Source organism: Lachancea thermotolerans (assembly GCF_000142805.1).
Source record: "Lachancea thermotolerans CBS 6340 chromosome B complete sequence".
NCBI classification, from domain to species: Eukaryota; Fungi; Ascomycota; class Saccharomycetes; order Saccharomycetales; family Saccharomycetaceae; genus Lachancea; species Lachancea thermotolerans.
In genome coordinates, this window is record NC_013078.1 from 260,406 (window position 1) to 283,096 (window position 22,691).

The 22,691-nt window shown below is 45.8% G+C and overlaps 9 protein-coding genes across 9 annotated transcripts; 3 read left to right on the top strand and 6 right to left on the bottom strand.

The window, feature by feature from the left end:
* Positions 1–1,974: 1,974 nt before the first annotated feature.
* On the bottom strand, positions 1,975–7,647 carry CYR1 (adenylate cyclase; the record flags this gene model as incomplete). Its single annotated transcript, XM_002551887.1, has 1 exon — positions 1,975–7,647. One exon carries the CDS (start codon positions 7,645–7,647, stop codon positions 1,975–1,977), a length of 5,673 nt encoding a protein of 1,890 aa, XP_002551933.1.
* A 2,395-nt stretch (positions 7,648–10,042) lies between these two features.
* MEU1 (S-methyl-5-thioadenosine phosphorylase) lies at positions 10,043–11,005 on the top strand (the record flags this gene model as incomplete). Its single annotated transcript, XM_002551888.1, has 1 exon — positions 10,043–11,005. The coding sequence occupies one exon, from the start codon at positions 10,043–10,045 to the stop codon at positions 11,003–11,005; it is 963 nt and encodes a 320-aa protein (XP_002551934.1).
* A 38-nt stretch (positions 11,006–11,043) lies between these two features.
* On the bottom strand, positions 11,044–12,213 carry POM34 (Pom34p; the record flags this gene model as incomplete). The annotated part of the gene is made up of 1 exon (XM_002551889.1): positions 11,044–12,213. One exon carries the CDS (start codon positions 12,211–12,213, stop codon positions 11,044–11,046), a length of 1,170 nt encoding a protein of 389 aa, XP_002551935.1.
* A 295-nt stretch (positions 12,214–12,508) lies between these two features.
* On the top strand, positions 12,509–13,738 carry KLTH0B03388g (HAD family hydrolase; the record flags this gene model as incomplete). Its single annotated transcript, XM_002551890.1, has 1 exon — positions 12,509–13,738. One exon carries the CDS (start codon positions 12,509–12,511, stop codon positions 13,736–13,738), a length of 1,230 nt encoding a protein of 409 aa, XP_002551936.1.
* A 1,971-nt stretch (positions 13,739–15,709) lies between these two features.
* Positions 15,710–17,143, bottom strand: SOF1 (rRNA-processing protein SOF1; the record flags this gene model as incomplete). The annotated part of the gene is made up of 1 exon (XM_002551891.1): positions 15,710–17,143. The coding sequence occupies one exon, from the start codon at positions 17,141–17,143 to the stop codon at positions 15,710–15,712; it is 1,434 nt and encodes a 477-aa protein (XP_002551937.1).
* Positions 17,144–17,278: 135 nt separating this feature from the next.
* On the bottom strand, positions 17,279–18,808 carry KLTH0B03432g (KLTH0B03432p; the record flags this gene model as incomplete). Its single annotated transcript, XM_002551892.1, has 1 exon — positions 17,279–18,808. One exon carries the CDS (start codon positions 18,806–18,808, stop codon positions 17,279–17,281), a length of 1,530 nt encoding a protein of 509 aa, XP_002551938.1.
* Positions 18,809–18,950: 142 nt separating this feature from the next.
* Positions 18,951–19,472, top strand: IRC25 (Irc25p; the record flags this gene model as incomplete). Its single annotated transcript, XM_002551893.1, has 1 exon — positions 18,951–19,472. One exon carries the CDS (start codon positions 18,951–18,953, stop codon positions 19,470–19,472), a length of 522 nt encoding a protein of 173 aa, XP_002551939.1.
* A 78-nt stretch (positions 19,473–19,550) lies between these two features.
* Positions 19,551–20,279, bottom strand: SDO1 (guanine nucleotide exchange factor SDO1; the record flags this gene model as incomplete). The annotated part of the gene is made up of 1 exon (XM_002551894.1): positions 19,551–20,279. One exon carries the CDS (start codon positions 20,277–20,279, stop codon positions 19,551–19,553), a length of 729 nt encoding a protein of 242 aa, XP_002551940.1.
* A 463-nt stretch (positions 20,280–20,742) lies between these two features.
* Positions 20,743–22,383, bottom strand: IZH3 (Izh3p; the record flags this gene model as incomplete). The annotated part of the gene is made up of 1 exon (XM_002551895.1): positions 20,743–22,383. The coding sequence occupies one exon, from the start codon at positions 22,381–22,383 to the stop codon at positions 20,743–20,745; it is 1,641 nt and encodes a 546-aa protein (XP_002551941.1).
* Positions 22,384–22,691: the final 308 nt, after the last annotated feature.

Below are 22,691 nucleotides of genomic sequence, written 5' to 3' on the forward strand. Positions count from 1 at the left end.
CATTGCTTGCGAAATACAAAAAGCTGAATATCAGGCCACCCCCGCATGAACTGCCAAACAACCGCCTGCATCTCCAAAAATCGGGAAGGAGAACTGAACATGTTGAGTGAAATGTTTTTTTGAATCTTCACATTGTGGGGATTTCAAGTTCACAGCACACACTTCGGCATGATGTCCATGTTTGAGTTCTTTCGCGAACAGCTTTGCTACAACGCAGCAGAGTAGCACGTGCCTTCTTGCGTACATTTGGGGCAATGAATTCGAGGGCCGCTCATAGGAACGCAGTCGGCTTTTAGAATTTGAGATCTTAATCTCCTGTCACCCTCAAAAGTATTTCCGTGAAGGGGAAAAGGACGTAAAAAGTTTTAGTATCCGTGCGGTTTCTGACGTGGATTTAATTCACTGCGGTAGCTGAATCAGAGTAAAATCTGCCTCCGGTTTTGTCAAGTTGACGCTGGCTCTTTTTAACATCCCGCGAACGAGGCTTGCACAATTTCAAATCCAATAGGGCTAAGCAGAAATCGCATTTTCGTTTTTGGAATAGTTCCTATGGGGGTGAGCGGGCCAGTAGTGTTACAGTTTGAGTAAAACTCTGACCCCAGCGCTATTCCTCAATGTTGCATCTAAGACCAGAACCGATCATTATTTCACTCTCCATGGCCATAGGATGGGCTTGCTGTGCCTTTCGTTCTTACAGGGACATCTCCTATTTTTTTATTGTTAACTGACAATTGCTGGTCCGTCTGCGCACGGTCGGGTTTGGGCTCTTTGGTAGCCGCTTGGGTGGTCTATGAAACAGATTCGAAGAAAGGCTCGTCATTAGGGATGATGCACACATGCATTTAGGAAGTTCCAGGCGTATCCCTGTTTTAGACGAGTGCCTTGAATCTCTGCGCTCTTGTGAAAAGGTACTAAAATTCTTCCTTAAGTTTGGCCTTCAAGGCATCCGTAATTTGTTTCTGTATAGCGTCGGCTTTTAACATCATCCTTCATCCTTCTGCTAGAAGTGGCTGGAAAATGACGTGCTCTTGTATGCTTATCCGTAGGCCGCTTAACCTATTCCGCGCGGGCTTTGGCGTAATACAAAAATTGTTTGTGCACTGGTTGTAGGTCTGGAATCATTGAAGTGGCCCGTGTAATATTCTTTGGCGACTTGCGAATATGTAGGATTCGACACTTTGAGTCGTGGTGGATGTTAAGAGCTCCCTATGGGTTGTCAACTAAGAATAAAGCTAAAACTTACAATAGTGTGGGCTGAAATTTAAGCTGTCAAGACACTGTACTCAAGACTGTGATTGTGTTTCGCAAATAGCCGCCGAAGTTAAGCAGTCACGAGTGGATAACAGAAATTAACTGCATAAAAAGTTTTCTATTGGAAAAGACCTAAATCAATTGTGGTAACCACCTTTTAAATGTATCTAATATTCTTGTTGTTTTCTCTTTGGCGTAAGCCGATAGAGCCGTGTGCGATAGCCGCACTTAGAACCTAAGCCTCTTGATGTCCCAAGAAACTGTTGATCGTCCGTGGCCCATGTATCCGGGATGAAGAGCTACGCCCATTAGCGCGGAAACTCCCAAAACTCCTGTTTGGTTTTGATGTTTACATAGTTGGGCATAACAGTCTCTAAACTATTCCAGAATAGGGCCCTTAAATTTTCACAACAAAAGGTAGTAAACCTTGGATTCCGCAGATTGCTATTCTCTTACAGAAGTATATTACCGAAAGAACTTAATAAGACGGTCCAAAAAGACGCGAGTTTCATTAAATGCTGAACTGTGGTCTTCAATAATATCTTGGCCCTCAAGGTCTTCCACGTTACTAACCCTAGACATTTAGGTGCAATAGCCGCATAAATCCAATCTAAAAGTACTCTAGCTTTTTTGCTGCAGAAATGCGATCCTTTTACGCACAGTACTGCTAAATTTTTCTCCATAGATGACCTATGACCTGAGCTTCGTAAGTAACCGTTTATACTACTTTCTACTATCCGTCAGACGTCCTGTCTCCAGGAGGAGCTGGTCCACGATCTCGAAAATTGATCTTTCCCCGCCTGCATCTCCTATCTTTGGTGGCTCGAGGGCCCCCTCAACCCTCTGCCGTATCTGTAGGGTTGCTACAATAGACTCCAACCTTGTTATAATGTGGTCTAACAAAGCTATGCGGTCTCCTTCTGTGGTTGAATGTGAAACGGCGGAAATTTGCTTTTTGTCTAAGTTCACATAGCTGCCAGCTTCGCTATACTCCTTCTTTTCAAGCATAACACCATTCAGGACAGACACAAGGCTTTCCAACTTGGTAGAAACAGCTCTTAATTGGAACAGAGTTTCCTCATCAACAAGACTAGTCTCGGCGTCCCTTGTAGTAAAACCGTGGCGAGCTTCTAGTGCCTTTGGATATGCTATGGTGATGAATTCTTTGGTCTCTAGTCCCTTTAACTTTTTCTCTCCAAGCTCTCGGAACTCCCATCCGATGCTTTCTAAAAGATGAACCTCCCTTTCCATGATTTCACCAACAAACTCTTCCCCATAAACCTCCTTCAGCGGCGCGTTCTCTTTGACCACACGCTCGTGAAGACCCAGTATTTTATTGAACTCAGAGCAAAAGTCACTGCTGAGAGTGATTTGGCCACCGTCAGCGATTCCTGAAACCCTTGATGCTTTGTTCACCACAGGTCCTAAATAATCCATACGTTGCGTGACAACATCAAGTTCTGGCACTGGGCAGCCCCAATGGATTCCCATCCTAACACTCAAACCCAGGTATATTTTGCGATCCTCATTGTCGGTTATCAAACAACCACCTTGAATAGAAGTGATTTCTTCTGGCCACTCTGCCTCTAGCAGCTTCAGCTGAACACTCATACACCAAACAAGGGCGCTGATGGGGGTTGGAAATGCTACCATAAAAGCATCACCTTCAGTTTTTACCTCATAGCCTCCGAAAATGCGGAGGTTGCGTCTCATGATGTCGTTATGAGTCTTTATCGCACTCCTCATTGCGTTAGGAAACGATTCCCAAAGAAAAGTGGAGTTTTTGATATCCGTGAAGACCATGGCTAGGTTACCAGTAGGAGGAGAAATTTCTGGTTGTAGCCTTCTTAATGTTGAATCTTCAAAGGTGCTTCTCCGAGAAATTAGATCGTTTTTGTTCAGCATAAAGTTATTTTGATTTGATGAGGATTTATCCAGAGATATGCATAAAATAGTCATATTTGCTGCACACCCAAATGATATTGCGTAGTCTTTCAGCTTTTCTGCTGCTAACATGGGCTCAACCTTATTTTCTCTGCAAATGTCACAGGCCGTCTGGTAATCTAGATAGTCCCACAGCTTGGCAGTCGCGATAATCACTAAGTCATCGGTGGTAGTTAAATTAAACTCCGACAAGTCGGGCGATGCATGAATGTGAGGTAGTAAGTCGAAAAACCCAACTGCTCTTGAAACGTCAGATACGCCGTCAAGTTTGTAATTGTTCACATAACCACCGGATATACGTATTCTTTCATACTCCTCTCGTTTTGATGGAACGTGGAGCTTCGTGAGTGGCACAACGTCACCATTGTTCTTGGACAAAATGGCCATCGTATCTCCAATGTTTGCAGTGTATAGCCTTTTACCCTTCATATACAACACAGTAGCTGAAGAGCCACTCAGTAGGTCTGCGGACGAAAAATCCTCACTAGTTGCCTCATTGTCAACTGAATTTAGTGTGCTGTTAATCTCTTTGTTCAACTGCAAGAAACTGAAACGCAGAGCATTCTTGATTCCCTCGGCGGTATCTCCGTACTTCTCCAGTTGGCGAATCAAGATTTTGTGGTATATGTCCCTAATGATTTTGGATATGTTATGCCCGGTACTGACATTTTCATTTTTCCCGTCGAAAAGACAGACCAAACACTCGTCCTCTTTGCCCCTAAATCTCTCGAATGTAACATCCCTGGATGTTACCGAATCTTTAAGTCCCAATGTGTCTGCCACACCATATTTCATACCATTCAATACAGATGCTGTTGTTCTAAGACGCATATTGACCCCCTCGTCAGGAACCTTTGACGTTTTCAAGGTGACATCCATCAACCCCAAAATTCTTAGCTCCTTCAATATTGTCAAATCAGACAAGTCAGCTTTGGACTCAGAATCTAGTGCGGCTGTAGACTTGATTTCAAACCTTTTGTTGCCCGAGAAGTTAAGATACTTCAGATTTTTATTATTGTTCCAGTTCCAATCGTAGTGATAGTTCGAGATGTTGTACTTGAGCTGATTTGAACCGACATCCAGTACGTTAAGCTGGGTGAGTTGAGATAATTCAGATGGCAGAGAAAGCAGGTTGTTGCCATTTAACATAAGCACTTTTAGGGACTTCCACCTAAGAACAGTATCACCCTGCAATGTAATAAATTTGTTTCCAGACAGATAAAGTTCAGTCAAGTTTTCTAGCTTGAAATTGGAGAGGTCACTGAGATTATTATATGAAAGATTCAAGGTTTTCAGATTCTCATACATGTTGAAAAGCGTCCAAAATTGATCTCCTAGGTTATTATCCGCCATACTCAGAAACCTTAAACTTTTCGCCAACACGGAGTCACGTCTGTTCAAGAAGACTTCTTGAATATCCATGGTATTGCCCAACAAGTTCGAAGAGACGTTGAAATTGATCAGTTCCATTTTGCCTAGCCCTTTTACCAGATTACTGAGGTTATTGGAATGAATATCAAGAGTCTTCAGATTCCTGAGCTCTGTTATATCTTCTGATATGCTTTCAAGCTTGTTTCGCGCTGCTGAAAGGTAGACCAACTTTGTCAACTTACTGATTTCTGGAGGAATCTGGGTCAAGTTGTTTCCATTCAGCTCAAGTTTTTCCAAACGAGGTAGCTTGCATAACAATTCTGGAGGCAGACTGGCAAGTTTTGCCTTGTTGAGCGAAAGCGTCACTATGTTAACGAGATATTCCCCGTCATAAGAAATTGAAGTAATAGGGTTCTCATGAATTTCCAATGATTTAAGTTTGGGCAACTTGTCATCAAAGACGCTAATACGGTTATTCGAGATGGATAGGTTCTGCAAATTAGAATTCTCTAACTTAAGAGATGTGATACGGTTGTCCTTCAAATTTAAGGTTCGCAAGTTAACCATTCCAGATAAGCTCCCGATATTCGTGAGTTTGTTGTTCGACAAGTTCATTTTTGCTAGTTTAGTCAACCGGTTGATGGAATCAGGCAAGGTTTGAATTTTATTGTATGAGAGGTCGACTTGAAGTAAATTAGTGCAATGGTTTATGACCTCGGGATATTGTGCGAAGTTGTTCGAGGAAATATCTAGTAGTCGCAAGTTTTTTAGTTCAGTGAATCCTGTAGGAAGCCTATCTAATTCATTGCACTGTAAGTTCAGGATAGTGAGCTCACTAAGGTTGGATATTGAAGGCGGGATTCGCTCAATGAAATTCCTCTCCAAGTCAAGCGAAACTAGAACATGAGCTTCTGTGATGTTGGGGGGAAATCTTGAAGCCCTGATATTGACCATTCTTAAACTTGACAGCTTCGAAGCACTTTCAATAAAATCAAGAGGCAGAAAGATGTTTGCGTTGTTTGAAACATCAAGGCTCTCAATATTAGGAGTATACTGGTAAAATATGATTGGTGGGGTTGTCAGATTCATACTTCGTAAATCAACATGAATGAAATCTCCTCTGGTTAGTCTCTGTTCCTCCTCGTAGCTCAAATGAGAAGTGGCAACAGGGTGGAAAATGAAATTGAAGACATAGCTCAAGTCCTCAATACCTAAAATGTGCAGAGGGTCTCCTTTCTGATAACCGTTGAGTAGTAAAAGCTTCCGTTGGATGAGAATCGGACGCGCAGTCGGTCTAAGGACTTTCAAAATTTTGGCAACTTTTAGGGAGACTTGGTAGTTGCCCTGGCCAATGTTAAATTTACGCTTTAACTGAGGTATCATCTCCTGTACGGTGGTATTAGGCGTCAGTGATAGGGTAGTGAAGGTTTCATCGGTGTTGAAAACTCTGATTGCGTATCGTCTCGTGGGATCTATGTCGCTAAAGTCGTTGTAGTACTTGTCAAGCTCATAACCCACTCTATCGAATGCTTCATCGTTCTTAGCTTGATCTGAATCGTATGTCTGCAAAGAGTCTAAAGAACCTGCGCGCCAATGACTTTCATCACCGTAATCGTCTTCATAGTCACTAGTCGAAGATGCGGCCTCACTAAACTCTTGAGATCTACTTGCAGCACTGCTTATGCTAGCTGCCGACCCTGAAGATTCTTTAGTATCTTCTTGGGCAGTAGTACTCAAGTGATTGTGCTCTTGGTCAGTAACCTCTTTCAGCGATCCAAGTTTTGGAGTGTTTTCCTTTTGCTTAGGTCGGCCAGGCTTTTTGGTGGCACCGCCAGCTCTCTCTCGGTCGATTTTTGAAGTCGTGTTGCTTGTGTGATGGCGGTGAACTCTCCGCTTGTTTTTTTTGCCCGGCAGTGGCTTTCCAACTTCTTCATCTATGTCCCAACTCTCGGGGGCGATCCATTGGACCTTTGAGTGCGCTGCCTCGTGGGGCGCACTCGTTTCAGTATCAACCAGGGGCGCCTTTCCAATATCCTGAGGTTGAACTTTTGCTACTGGGGTCTGAGACCTGGATTTGGGGGGAAGCTTGGCTTTTTCTTTAGGCTTTTTGTCTGAAATATTCGTGATATCAGAAAGATTGTTCAAGTCTGTGTCCAGCAGAAAGTAGCTAGTGCTTCTGTTAAGGGCATTGCGGCCCGGACTCTCGGAGGAGTCAGAAACCTGGTTGCCGCTGTCATTTGCGCTAGCGCTAGCGCTTGTGGCACTGAGTGCGTTATTGACATTACTATTACTGATATGGCTGATCTTTGGTGAATTGTTGCCGCTCGGGGATGTTATGATGCTAGCAGCCGACCCGCGCCTACTGTTCGTGGATGACGGGGTATTCAAAAAACCACTTTTACTCGTTTTGCTGTTGAGGTCGGAGCCTGAGACGTGGCCAGCGTCTTGGGCCTGGCCGGACCCCGCACCGCTCCCCCCGTGAATAAGTGTACTCATTTTACGCCGAATACCCGCAGGACCTGCCGTGGGATTCGCTGCGGCGGACTCCTGATCCGAAGGCTCCGAGGCACTTGCGTTAGTCATCTTCATACCTGTCAGCCGCTTGAACAACGACCCGGCACGAGAACCTTTCCGTTGCTGCTGCTGCTGTTGGTGCTGCAGCTGTTGTGGGTCCCGTGCTGCCTGCGACGAAGAGAAAAGCGAGTTGCCGCTTATAGTGCGATTCAGCCCTGGGATACGGGGCTTGATCGGGTGCGCATAGGGCGGAATCGGGTCGTCTGGCGAGTGTAGTGCTACTGGGTTGTGGAAACCTTTATAGCGACCCTTGCCCAGCGCCTTGGCAGCGCGCCCGCGCGCGCCATGTCCCTGTGCGCTGGCGCTCCCAGCGCCCGCAATTCCGCCGCTCGCGCCGCTCGCGCCGCCGCTAAACGTTGGACCAAAGCCCCCAACTGAATACTGTTTCCGGAAATGTGGTCTACCGTGTAAACCCCCGCTGGCGCCTGCCTCGGCCGCGTCCTCCGGCACTTGGAAGCTCTTCTCCGCCTCTAGCGAATTGGCACGTCGACGGGTTTGCTCGCTCATTTCAACTTGTGAAAACCACTGAGATCAGTTCAAGCCCAACCGCGGATGCCTCTGAAATGATTCACTAAGTCTGCGAGCTGTGAATTTGTCTTGGGCTTTAAGGTAAAAAGTCCTAATCCAACGGCAATATACATTATCATGTGTAAATACAAATTTGTCCCCTACGTGCCGCATGATAGCACCTTCGCATCAATTTCGTTGGCATTGATCAATTTTTGCCTTATTTTTTGCGCTAGCTCATACAATTACGCAGTTAAAATGACGAAAAGAGAGTCGTGTGAGATTTGGTGAGAATCAATGTCGCACAGAGAAGGTCGTCGGAGTTAAAGACAGTGATGACGTTAGCAGTAAAGGCACTCGATGTTATTGGCAGGTTCCATGATGCTGTAAAGATCGGTTGCCTTAACTGAGGAAGCTTAGCCCAGATCACGTCTGTGAGCCTGGCCATTAGGGATGCAGAAGAAGACTGGTGGTAAGCAGTAATGAGAGAGAACGGTGCTGCCTCTTGAAGCACGTTCAGTTATAGATTTAACGCGGCAACGGGAATTTCACCCGTTACGATGATCATCAGCTTGCATTTCCCGTGGTCTGATAGGTATGCGCGCAGTGTAGAACTTGGCGGCTAGGCATGTCCATAAATCGTATCAAACGATAAATCTCGGCGGCTCCATGCTAAATGGGGGACAACCTCTAAACACCAGGTGCGAAGGACTTCCGGTCTTTGTTGGAGATGCAATGATGGAACTCTCTAATGACTGATGATGGCTTAAGCGCGATAGGTCCGACTTTTCACTGCTATTTCTTGAAATGCGGCCCTACATAGCCCTTTCCCTGAAATAAATAGAGGCCTGCCCCTTAGATTGTAAGCGTGTCTCTCGGAAGTGCGTCATGCCCAAGCTGCGATTATCGGAACGTGGTCACGTCCCTTTAGGAGCACGCTGAAGCCCGAGAGATGTTGCAGCTTTAACAAGTCGCTGATGTGACAACTCAGATTCTCACTTGACCATAAGCTAGAAGCGGTAAAGGGCTGTTGCATTATCGCCGCTGGGAAGTCGAAACTCGCAGGGCGGCATCGCGAGAGTGCTATTGCACACTCACCAGACCTCCGTGGTCCAAATTTAGCGGCATCCTGGCGTCTTAAGCGCTAACTCTCTCTTTTTCCTTCAATTTCTAAGTCGCCGGTGGTCTTAGTTTTAAGAGGTGCGCAAGGGATGTAGGCTCCTCAAAAGTATGTCGCGGATTAAAGCGACATCGAAGCCTATCCTGATGCTGCTTGCTTGTCAATTCTCAAGAATTTGATGGGGGAAAGGGGAAAGTATCCGAGAACAAGCCCGTTCCCGCATACGCAGAAGGCGAGCCCAATGCTAACATCTTTGGTTATTTTTATACAGACCGTGCAGGCCGCGGATGCCTCTTCTCTTAAGGAGAGACCCTCTTTGCGTCAGAAATGCGCGGAAAACAGGATTCCTCAAATCAGAAAAGCTAGAAAACGGATCGGGATGTTGATTTCGAACGCCGCACTCAACGCGACATTCCTAAGAGGTCGGGCTATTCCCCTAATCGCAGTTAGATTCACGGCGACACCGCAGGTTGTTTAGTAGTATTCTTCGCAAACCTGGAACTTTCGTAGCACTTCCATCGTAATTTCTGCGTTATCACCGCATTAGCGAAATAAATGTCATTCTCTTGAGGGCGCGCTCTCTCTTACACTGAATCACGAGGCGAGGCGACTGCGGCCGTTTTGGTAGCAAAGGTGCTTGAAATCTTAAGGAGTTACTGTCTATGAATTTCAACATCGCAAGAGCTTATTAATACTTGAACTAGGCGTCGGAGGCCAGTCGCTGCCACACCATTATCCTCCTTTGTTCTTCGATATCATTGAATCTTTTGTTCTTGAGACATTACCCGCACATAATTTTATCAAAAACTACATCGCTCCTTTATTGAGCTTCTAGATGTTGAAACCATCAACTCTCCGTAGGCAAAGAACTAATTTAATAGAGATGACCAGCCCAACCGAATCAAAGCAGCCCCAAGAGGATAAGCCAAAGCCCTGCTGCGTTTGTAAACCTGAGAAGGAAGAGAGGGACGCTTGTCTCCTTTTCAACGGCCAAGAATCTGGCAAGTGCGACGAGCTAATCGCCAAGTACAAAAAGTGCATGCAAGGATATGGGTTCTCCGTCTAAGCCAACATAAGAAATTCGAAAACTTGTAAATAGTTCTGGTGCCCACAACAACTGTAAATAGAGAACAAAAGTTAGCCTTTGTTTCTGCCAGTTACGTAAGAAGAAAAATTGAAGACTTTCAATATCTGAAGCCATCTTTTCACCAAAAACAACTGAGAAAATACGCAGCTTTGGCTTCTTTGAAGAGCAGCTTTCGTCACTTCCGCAAGATGGTTAACGCTTCTGAGCTACCCAAGACTTTTAACGGCCCTATTGATCTCGGAATCATTGGCGGAACAGGCCTCTACCAGTTGGACTGCCTCGAGGCCATCGCAGTTCTACCTCCCGTGAAAACACCTTGGGGTCAAACTTCTTCTCCAATCACCATTTCCAAAATCACTGGTGACTCTGAGGAGCATTTTCATGTCGCTTTCATTTCTAGACATGGTCTTCACCATCAATTCTCGCCTTCAACTGTCCCATTCCGGGCGAATATGGCTGCCTTAAAACACTTGCGTTGCAAGGCAGTTTTGTCATTTAGTGCTGTTGGGTCTTTGCAACAACAGATCAAGCCTCGCGACTTCGTATTACCCCAACAGATTATTGACAGAACAAAAGGCGTCCGCGATTCCTCCTACTTCAATGACATCGGCCTAGTGGCGCATGTTGGATTCGGCGAGCCATTTTCAAAGTCATTTGCGGAGTATATTAGCAAGTTTCACGGTATTTTGGAGAACCCTGGTGTCGACGAGCCTTGCGAGCTTCACTTCGACATTGACACCACCGTCGTGTGCATGGAGGGCCCTCAGTTTTCAACTCGCGCTGAGTCAAAAATGTATCGTATGTTAGGCGGCGACGTTATTAACATGAGCGTTTTGCCTGAGGCCAAGTTGGCGCGCGAATGCGAGTTACCTTACCAGATGGTTTGCATGTCCACGGACTACGATGCTTGGAGAGATGAAGCGGAGCCTGTGACCGTTGAGACTGTTATTGGGAATCTTCAGAACAACGGTGCAAACGCAAACGCTTTGGCTTCGGCAATTATTACGGACATGGCCAACAAAATGCCTGAATTCATGAAAACAGGTGACGGATTAAAAGGCTCCATTAAAATGAGTATCTCGACCAAACCAGCTGCGATGTCCAAAGATGCCTTGGAAAAACTCAAGTTCCTGTTCCCTGACTACTGGTGATATTAATAGTTTTGTTTTATATTCGATAAATCATTTTGCTACATCGTTTTCCTTGGGCTCGGTGAGTCGCGCATATATGCATATTTACTGCTAGGAATATAGCCCGTGCGATTCATTGCGGTCGGTAACAGTCCACTACTAACATGAGAAGGCGTCAGGCTCGACTTTTTCAAAACAGAAGATCGCAGGTCACCAAAAGCATTTATTTTGGGTGCACGTTCACTTCTTACGCCAGCGCGTTCCGCAGCGGCGGCACGTTCTTTAGATTTTAGAGGCGTTTGTAGCGACTTGAATAGAAAAACTGGCGGCGCTGAAGCTTTGTGAGGGCTTGAAGCCAAGCTAGTTGGCTTTGACAAAGGTTCTTGAGGACTGGCTGCAAGCACGACGCGCGGTAGAGCGCTGGAAGTTTGTGTCTGATCTGAAAGGCCGAGCAGCTGTTTCTGGCGCTGGTTCAAGTGCAGGTCATCAATCTTGACATTCTGGGATTTGACAAGGAGCCTCCACAATGAGACAGTAACATTGTAGAAGATAATCAGATGGAATATATGAGAAACATTGGCAAGTGTGATTAGCCGCGCCCATCTTGAGTGCTCGAAATCTGCATATGGATTAATACGATACACTAAAGTTTCTTGCACCCATTTTGCGACCCGCTTGCTGAAACCAGCTCCATGTAAGGTATGGTCGAGGTACAAGCTTAGAAACTTCAACGCCAGATTCCAAACAAGCACAGCAAGTAAATTTGAAATTATTTTGCGGGTCTCGAGCTCTTTGTTAACGATCCTGCATGAATATTGAGCAAGCACGGGGTTTTCGAACCCCCCCAAGACGCTCTCCGTGTTCTCAGATGCTACTGTTCCCTTAGCTTCTGTTTCGTTCGAAGTTGATTCTGAGCTTGTGGGTCTGGATTTTTGGAACACTGTAGGCCTTGCAAGAGGCGTTCCGCCCACGCTTTTGGAGACTCGCTTTCCGTCCTTGACTGGGCTTGATAGTATCTTGCTTTTGTACAAATAGGGCGATTCCCTCACCACTTTTTCCCTCACACTGGCGAAGCGCTCCTGCGTCACCGGTTTCACTGGCGTTGAGAACATTTTGCGTGGTACGGTTGATGAATTCATCGCGTTTCCAAAATCTCTTCGATACAGTGCCGAAAAGGCTGAATTTGATGAACTAGGCTCAAAACTATTGTCCATCGCTGAATTCGACATTCATTGCAGTTCTTCAACTTCCATCTGAAGTGATACCATGAAAAACATCACGTGATATTCAAATAATAACACCTACAAATCACGTGATATGTATCCCCGTGGGTAAATTCACATGACCTCTGCAGCTTTGCCATTCATACAACCGGGTAACTAACCGAATTTAACGCTTCAAGGATGCACTCAAAAAACAAAAGTCCTGTTCGAATTTTGATGAGCTCAAAGAAAGGTTTTCCGTGGCAAAAAGGTACCGGAAAGACTCGAGAACCGGAGCTGAGACAGCCATTTGACGAGGCCGATGGGATTTATATCATCGTTACTGTGCTGCTCATCATCTCAGAGTGGGAACCAGCGGGAAAAAGCTAACGGAAAGAGGCCACTTACAGCACAACAATCTAGGATACACACGGCGCTGTCAAACTCAACCCGGCAGATGAACACAGCGCCGTCGCGAAATGATGGAAAGCCTGCGGGCGAAGCAAAAGCGACAGGCAGTAGTAAAGCGATTAGAACGTCTAAGGCGCGGTCTGAAGCACAGGTGGTGAGCAGCGCGCAGCATGGCCACGCCTCCACGGAGGAGCCTGCTGAAACGGAAGACGATACGCTCAACAAGGAGGAAAAGCAAGTAGTAAGCGTGTACAATGGCGAAACTGAATCAAGCACTGGAACTGCTGAAGACCACGGGTTACTGGCTCGGAAAGCGGCCGGAGGAGCAGGAGAAACAGATGAGGAGGACGCAGATGAAGATGAGGATCGTAACAGCACAAGTCACGAGGTGACCGCTGTTGTGCACGAAGCAGAACAATCTTCTAGCGCCGAAGATGACTCGGACGCCGCCCTAGCTGAACATCAAGACCGCGAAGGCGATATGCAGCGTGCGCCTTCCTACGACTACGACCCGGAAAATGCTGTTTCAGAGGAAATGGTGGACTTGGCTGCATTGCAACCAGACCAGGCTCACGCGCCCGGAGTTAACACTTTGCTGCCGGTAAAGACCGAGCAGTTTAGTGGCAAAAAGTGCTTGGTGCTTGACCTGGACGAGACCCTAGTGCACTCTTCTTTCAAGTTCCTGCGTACGGCTGATTTTGTCATCCCAGTTGAAATCGATAACCAGGTTCACAACGTTTATGTCATCAAGAGACCGGGTGTTGACGATTTTCTGAGGCTTGTGGGGCAGCTCTACGAAGTTGTAGTGTTCACTGCGAGTGTGTCGCGCTATGGTGATCCACTATTGGATGTGCTAGACCAAAACCACTGCATACACCACCGCCTTTTCAGAGACTCCTGTTACAATTACGACGGCAATTACATCAAAAACTTGTCTCAGATCGGTAGACCGCTCAGTGACCTAATAATCCTTGACAACTCTCCGGCGTCCTACATCTTTCACCCGCAGCATGCTATCCCCATTTCCTCATGGTTCTCGGACGTACATGATAATGAACTGCTTGACATTTTGCCACTGTTGGAAGACTTAGCAGAAGAAAACGTTCCTGACGTGGGAAAAATTTTGGACGTCACAATATGAGTCAATTCGTAATTTGCCGTTTTTGTTGCGCAAGTGCATGGCACTGATTGCTGGATCGCTGCAGATATTGTTTTCACACCGCGGGCCGAAAACAGAACTAAAAAAAGACGAATAAAGAGCGCATAGGCGTTAGTTTATTTGTTTGATAGATAACATCTATAAGGAAGCTGGATCTCCCTGTTTGTAACCCACATATTACTATTTACGAACTACACAAAGCTCTGAATCGCAGCGAGGAGCTTTCTCATTAGAGTCAAGGGCAAGGGCCGCAGCTCCGCATGCAAAGTAAAGCTAAGCAAAGATCTTGGAGCGCCTTCAAGTGTAAGTCCTCGTTAGAATTTTTGCAGTCTTGCAGTTTTGTAGTTGACATTGCCGCAGTTTTTTAGAGCGGCCAGCACTGAGTGGGGGTTGTTGTAATCAATGCACCTCATGAAATTATAATTCTGTTTCACGCATACAGACCTAGTGTTCGTGGTGATTCAAAGATTTATCGCGGCGCGGTGACATATGTCACACTACGTAGCAACAGCGATATTGCTAAGGCCTTAGAACCGTAGCTTCCGATAATTTTAGCAAGCAAGATGGGTCACGCCCTGATACATCAAGACCGGCTCGTCGCATTTTTCCGTACTTCTAACATGTAATTAAACCTATTTTGAGGCATTTCGGAAACACTCATTCCTCTCCGTTAGGGTTAACATGAAATATTCCTGAACTCTATTGGCCGGCTTTTCATGAAATTTCAAAAGCTTGCAGATGATTTGGAAGGTTGGGGATTGTTTGGTTCCATTACGTCATAGACCTGCTTGTGCTCTTTCCAACTTCGAACGATTATGAGCTGTCAAAAGGATGGGGAAAGATGATATAGAGATAGGTTTATTTGGGTTTTACCATATGCATTTTACGGTCACGAATGAGGACATACTTTTCAGTTTCCAACAAAGAGTTCCTGTTTCTAAATCAGCTCCTGCAGCGAGCGTGCTTCATAATTATTGTAGTTAAACAACACGAAAAGAGGATGCTTCAGCGCCCGTATATCCCGCGGCCCTCTTAACGTCTTATTGTCAATCTGGCATCAAACTTTTCTCTGTGTAGACTTCCCGACAACCTTATGATTATTTGATATTCAAAACACGGCAAGCCTCTTAAGGGTATCGATGGCTGATAAAAGGCTGAAAGAGACTCAAATACCTGACGAGTTGTTTACTTGTTGAAAAGGCTTAACGCTGCCGGCATGTTATTTGTTTTAAATTTAGCCGCCAGGGACAATATACTGCGGGCAATAAAAATCACAGCATAGCGTTTTAGCTTAACGCAGAAATGTCACTCGGAAGTGACAGAAATGCAATCAAATTTTCAAATTTGAGCGGCTAACCTGTAATGATCCCTGCTAGCACCGAAACACACTGAACATTTGCCCGCCCTCAAAATTCTTTACTCTCTTCTCGATACAAGCTTTCAGTGAGTGTCAAGCTTGTGCTCTCTTTTACGACCTTCTAATCTTTTGATGGATATAAAAAGGCAAAAACTTGAAAGATAGCTTAGTTTCTCAACCATAAACAGGTTTTCTTTGAAGCAGATGTTGAGCAAATAATAAGCTGGTTTTGCAAAAATTGGCTTCCGTCCTTGATGCTCAGCCAATTGCGTCGCGATGCCAACTAGATCTTATAGCTCGTTTTTGACATACCAACAAGTAGCTGCCAAGGATGCCCTGCCATCCGCCAACCTTCGTAGTTTCTCTAATCCTGCAATTTTTGCTCGTAACAGTAATTTCAGCTCCATTGACGTTTTGATTTAGGCTAAAATCCCGCCGTTTAACGTGGCATTTTAAAATCTAACCCTGCACCTGGCTCCGCTCTAGATTTCTTTGCAGATGTTGATTCTCGATACGGTGCATAGCGCAAGCCTTTATATCAAGTTGTCTAGAACCGATTTCTATTTAACAGAATAAAATTATGCATATTAATTAAGTTAATCTTCTTGGTCGGCATCTGTGCTCTTTTCACGCTTATTGTCTTGATATTGATGTACCACGCCAACAATTTGTTTCTTCCGTTCGGGGACAAAGGCCATATCCTTATTAGTCCTTCTCTCATTCGTCTCTCTCCTCTTCATGCTGCCGATTTCAATATTTTTGATTTCCTGTGCTTTCTTCACCACCTTAGGAACATGCCTATGCCTGCTGATCCTGCTGATCTCGGGCATGTACTTGAATCTCTCTTTCAACTTTTCGTCGTACTCTAATTTGTTCTTCTCACGAGTTGTCTTGACCGATGATCTTTCCCAGGCCTTGGCCCTCCACATTCTGATATTTCCGTCATCCGAACCGCTCATGATGTACTTACTATCCATGCTGTACTTCACTTGGAAGACGTGCTGCATTCTCTTAGTGTGGTAGACCTCTCTGGAGTGACCATGCTTCACTTGATAAATTCGAATAGTCTTATCGTAAGACCCAGTAACAATTTCATCACCAGTAGGGGAAAAATCAACGTCCATAACCGCGCTAACGTGATCTTTAAAAACGTGAAGTGCGCGGGAGAGATTCCTCATGTCATAGTAGTAAGCGTTATGATCTTCACTTGCAACAACGAAGTTATAAGCTTCCATGGGATTCCAGCATAAAGCATTCGTTCTCATTCTTTGAGTGAACTTTTGCGTTGGTGAGTTAGTTCTTAGATCATACAGAACAACAGAGTTATCGCTACCTGCACTTGCAAATATGTCAGTCTCATTTTGGTTAAATTTAACCGTTGATACGTTGTCAGCACCCCAAGATAGATTAGCAGTAGGTCTCGATCTTGAACTGTCCCATAGATTTATCTCTGCACCGGCTGTTACGAAATATGGCTTCGATCTATGGTGATCGATGCCCAAGAAAGCATAGTCACCGTGGAAAGTCTTGATCAGTCCGTCAGTAGAGCTTTGTTCTTCGTCATTCTTAGACGAAGAGAAGTCCTCAGTGTTCACTGACCACAATTTTACAGTTTTGTCGTCACCGCACGAAAGCATGTAATTTTCGTTCTTGTTCGCAGAAAGATGCTGTGGGGTAACACATAGGCCATGCACTAGCCCGTAGTGAGCTTTGAAAGAACATATTTCCTCTCTAGTAGACATGTTCCAGTATTTTACCACACCATCTGCTGAAGCCGAAGCCAGTTTGTTTAGCGCATGGTAGTTTTTAGCAATAGTGTAAACACCGTCTCTATGCCCGTATCCTAACTGACCAATAAAGGGCTTCGCAAACATTCTTTCCATCTTTGTAGCGTTCAAAGCCTTAGTGTATTCACGAGCCCTTTCGAAGGGATGAAGTGCAGGGTCAAGGTTACGAGGAAGCTGTGACTCCTGTGTACTTTTAACGGGCACATAATCGTCTGCACTTCTGCTTATTGTCTTGATCTTCATGGCTGGCAAACAAGACTTCTATAGCTTTCTCTGTGCAACTTGGTTCTTGTTGTCCTTCTATGCTTAAAATCGATGAGCTGAAATTTTTCATATACATTACTATCAAAAGTAAAAAAAATTACAATGCAAAGAGAGCTAGTGTGAGCTGTTGGTCCGAATAGTATTTAGTATCGGCTTCCCGACTCTCTCGATAACGTCGTGCGACCATAGCACATCGAGATGTGAATACTCATCGATGTACCAAATTTTGTAAAGAGACTGGGGTTCGCAATTAGTAAAGTGATTGATGAGCCGCTCACCATCAACAAGGCGATCTTGCTTAGGGATAAACATCAAAATGCGAGGATATTCGTCTGTAGTAATTTTCTCTTGGTTGGAATGCATTTCAGTTTGTTTCTTTGCGGGTTCGCCGCCTGAAGGAAACCATGTTTTGGAATCGGGGAAGATGCCGTTCGAGTACGTTTTGAAACTCGACTTACGTTTGTCTTGGCTTAGCCACCACTGTAGCAAATTCACCGAGATGCAAACCGGGGAAAAAAGGAAATGGCGATTTCTAAGCGGCTTGTCCCACAGGCTATCGTTCCAATCAAACAGGTAATTGAACATGACGTACGACAAGAATGAGAATAACTTCCAGCCGACCATTAGAGATCTCATCAGCATCATCAATGGGAGAAAACAGCACCTTCCAAACACATAAGGTGAATCAATGAATTTGGACATGAAGCGGACGAACATTTTCTCTTCAATCAAGGGCCCAGGATATACAGCCGGGGCTAAAGCCACAAAATTCTCCAGTTTGTCAAGTAGTTTAAAGTCGTCGTCATACACTGTTTCACCGTTTGCCAGTCCCATAAATCCTTGCGTCGTGCCCTGAGAATGCGCTATAAGTGTCAGTTTCTCTTTCCCAGTCTTCTCCAGAACAGTAGAAACAAGAGCTCTCAAGTCATATTGAACAAGGTCTCTCATGTCCCAATTCCATCTATCTTTTTTCTTAACGATATAATCATTCCACTTGGGCTTGAACCCGCAACGATTATTGCCCAACCATATGTCGTATCCCGATTCATAGAAGTAATAGGCCAGAGATTTTCGACCTCCAGACGCAAAGGACCCTGAGCTCTGCAAAAGACCATGAAGCATCAACATTGGGTGCCCACCTTTTGAGGGATTTGAATGTCCCTTGGGCTTCAAATGCCAAAGGTCAATAAAGAATCCGTCTAAAGTTTGAATCTCAAATTCTTCTATGGCAATACCGTACTCCTCAAAGTAATACTTCAAATCGGGCACAAGCTTAAGGTCTTCGGCATTTAAGACACTACTGAATGGATTCTCACGGATTCCAACAGGGCGCGGCTGGTAAGCGCTATTTTCGAATGCAGTGTTGGGTCGCGTGTCTGGGTTTGTAACATCATGATCATACTCTATATTGCCCATTTCATAGCGACCATATCCAAGAGGTGTAGCAGAGCCTACTGAAGAGTCGCGCGAGTGATTCTTCGGGCTGTTCCTCACATTGGAGCTTCTGGTGTCTCTAGGGTCTTTCTTTTTGAAGTGAGCTTCAACTACGTTATGGCAAAGCGACAAGACCAACAACACCGTCAAAAAGGTGGTGGACACTACCAAAGAAATTGGCGTGTATACAAGGTCCATCGACAAGGCCATTTCGATCAGCAACGGAGGCGCGAGTCGCTCCTTTCAGCGCCAAGATTTAACTATTGAAAATTAGAACTTGAGAGTTTTCGTGCTGAAAATTACGCCATACAAACTTTTGGCGAAACTTCATGCTTAAAGAGCAAACCTGAATATGTTCTGCAGAGAAATCAGAAAGGTAGTCCCTAGCGACCTTAACTTGGGAGCCGACAATACTTTAGAAGCCGTTGCCGTTCATTTTACGAATAAGGTAGTTTTAAAGTTGCGTTTCAATGGGGAATTGGACACTTGCTATGAGATACTCTCCAAGGGGTTGCCAGCTGAAGGACTGGGGAGCACTCCGCTTGGTAAGGTGGTTCTAAATAGTGGAATTGGCCCAGAAGATGAAGACTTTGAGGATCTGTCACCGATTGAAGATGGCCTTTCAAACTTTCATGTCACTACAAGGCTTGGAAACTCTAATGATATGAAACTACCTATTGTGTGCACCCAAATAGCTGAAATGTACCAAAAGGCGGTGCTCCCATCAAATATTGATGGGCTTCGCGACATAGCACCTTCGCGTGACTTTGTTGTTTCGCTTAGTGCCAAAATGTGGAAAAGAGATACATCTGAGACTGATTTCGCACTGCTGGTGTTTATCTTGCAAACAATTAAGGAAATGTACAACTCTTAGCAGGTACTGTTATTTCTCGGTAGCAGCCGCTTGTCGCAGCAAGTTTCTTTCCACGTACACACAAGAAACACTATCAAATTACTTATTGTCAACTACGGCCATGTCCAGAACTTGAAGAGTGCCCCTGTTATTACAAGCCTCTACAATTGTACGATATGACACGGGATCTATTAGACCAGCACAGCACCATGAGGATTCAGCCTCTGTCAGCTCTGGAGATTTGATGAGAGGCAGTAGCTTCTCAATTAGGTCATCGTTGCCCGGCTTCTGTAGGTCGACCTTGATTCTCATCCTTGCGCGGACGATTGGGATTATTTGTTTGGCAACTAGAACCTTAATGGCCTCCAGGGCCTGCAATTTCGCTGGTTTGTTGAGCACAACGTTGAACTTTAACTCAACCAACGCCTTGTGAATCATAGTTGGAGGGTAGCGCTTTTTTGATTTAGGGTTAATGCACTTAGCGCTGACAATTGTAAGCATTTCATTGTTAATCTTATTCAGCATCAGCTGCCGCTCTTTCTCCGATAACTGTATTTCACCCCTTGTGAGGATTTCTTTAATTATGGTGTCTAAGTCTTTTGCCTCAAACGACTTTGTTAGGTCCTCTTTCGAGGCAACCTGGCCCTTGGAAACGTTGATGAAGACTTGATGAATCTGCAAAACTTCATCAACGTCCTTCTCAACGCCTTTCCGGAAGTCCTGTACTTTGTTCTGGTAGCAGGCGATCTCAAACTTCTTCTTGCCTTTTTTAAGTTTTACGATAGACACATTTGTCAGTTTGATTTGTCCAGAAGGTTGGTTTATCATTTCTGTATGCTGGGATCGTGGGCCTTGTGATATCGATGAGATGAACTTTAGCTCTTATTTTTTTTTCATTTTGGCCCTAACGTGATATAGAGTTTAGTAAATGTCAGCGCAACAATATTCTGTGGCAAACTCAAAAAAAGTTTGTGTCAAGTCTGAAAGCCTGGGTTATTTCTGATCAGTTCGTATGTGCTGGCAGGATCAAATCCGTGATTTTCCTCATTCAAGCTCAAGTTAAAGGCTTAGCAAAACTGCATACGTTCATGACAGATGAAAGTGCTCCATCAGGCGACGCCAACATGTGTCGCAACGCTCGTCATCTGAAAGCCCGACGTTTGGTTGAGGTAGTCACATAGTTTTCCTTGATTTTAAAAAAAACCTAAAACGCGACTGTTTAACTCTGATAATACAGTCGCCACCAGTGTGGCCGACTATCACTATATACATTACAGTCCCTTTAGCCTGATCATCCACGTAGCCATCTTTTCTCGAACATCTCCAGCATTGCAGTGTAATGGCCGATTACACCAAGCAACACAAACAGATGCCAAAGTGTGTGCGAACAGCAAAAGTAGTCGACCCACCATAAAGATTTGAATGACCTTTTATGGTCCGCATTTTTACACTTGTGGTGACTAGCAGGCTGTGACCTAAAGTGGATATGTCTGTGTTTGGTAATAATTTCCAAGTCAGTAGTTAACTGTTCTTCAGTCGGGATGTTTGCGTCCACCTGGACATCGGACCGCCAGCGCTCAGGGATGAAAGTTCCATAAAATACAACTCCAATGATGTACCAAGCCAAGGACTTCATAAACACAGGCTTGATTAAGTCAGAAGAGTCGACTGCAGTGTTAAAAAGACGGGAATGAAGGTAGGAAAAAAACCCGAAGCTCGCTAAAAGCAAATAGAAAGCTATCCTAAGCGGCCTTGACTCTGGTCTGTCGAACTTGGGGGACCAGTTCATGAAAACGCCAACCGCACCCAGTGCGGCAGAGGCACCTGTGAAAAAGAGTAACGACCAAGTGAATGTCGCATCAGAGGAACCCGAGAGGGTAACAAACTCAGTTGTGAGTATAGAGGCAGTGACCAGGACCGTTATGCCCGTGTAATCGACGCACGCGCAGTTAGACCTTTGCTTCAAGTGGCAGATACCGTTGAAGGTGTGCCATACGACCGAGAACAAAAAGCACTCGAGACCGGCTGTCAAGAACACAAACGCCATGAACTTGGCGGCTGTTGGTACCAGCTCAGACTGGTACACAGTTGTCTGCGAGAAGCCCTTGAATATGAGGAATGCAAAGTACAAGGCGCCGCACAGGTGAGTCCATATGTTGACTGTTTCATTGTGCCAGCCGTACCAGTTGAAAATGGAGAGCAACGACTTGGAGTACGAATTGTAAAAGCGGTAGCCGTGTATGATGAACCTGTTTTCCCGCCAGGGGAACGGCAGTTCGTAGTAGTGGAGGTGGCGCTGCTGGCCGAGCTGGAGAGCTACCTCGTAGTTGTGGAATTTGATGGATGCGGCCACGGCCTCCGCGTCGTTCTGAATGGACTGGAAGCTTTTCTCTATGGCCTTCGCGTCGCAAATGCGAAGTCCAGCGACGGGTGACACGGGGGACGTCCCACAGCTGTCGGCGGAGCTGAGCGACCGCGCCGGCGACGCTGATGGCAGCGACAGCGAGATGTTTTCCGCCGACGAGAAGGAAGAGGACGACACCAGCGTCGCAGCTGACGAAACGTAGGAGACGCCGGACGCCATGGCAGCGGCTGCGGTCGCCGTCTTGGCATGCCAGCGTGCAGTCTGCGCGTCCTTCATCCGGTACGAGTTGAGCATCGACTGTGGGCGTGAGTCGACCATTGTGATTGCGTCGAAGTCTGCTGCGAACAGCTCAGTGGGTGGCTCAGCGGCAGCGGCGCGAGCGTCGTCGCCAGCGTCTTCATCTGCCTCGGAAGCGGCGCCCCAGGTGATCTTGCGCAGCGCATACGCGGGGACGCCCGCGACCTGCGACTTGCTCCATCGCACGATCTGCTTGCCGCGCGTGCGCAGCTTGTGCAGCCGTGGCCGGTACGCGCCGTCGTTCGGCAACAGCGACTCTAGTCTGTCCATGGAGGGCGTGAGCACCAGTGTGTGCGTGTGGGCTGACGCTGGGTATATGTTTTGGCAAGCGCGATCCTGGCAGTTGCCGCTCGTATGCTTCGCAGTTATGGAGGTCCCGCGGTTCTGGTTATCCAGTCTGAAAGCCTTGGTTGCAGATCTGTGTCCAAGTCTGCAATTCTCTATCTGAAACGCACGAACGTAACTTTCAGTTTCGATCTCGTGCTCGAGTGCTCTCTTTACGACCTTTTTCTTCGTCTAACGTTCTTTGCGTCTGTTTCGCGAGCTTCCGTCTGCCTTGCGTTTATCTAGCCTCGCTC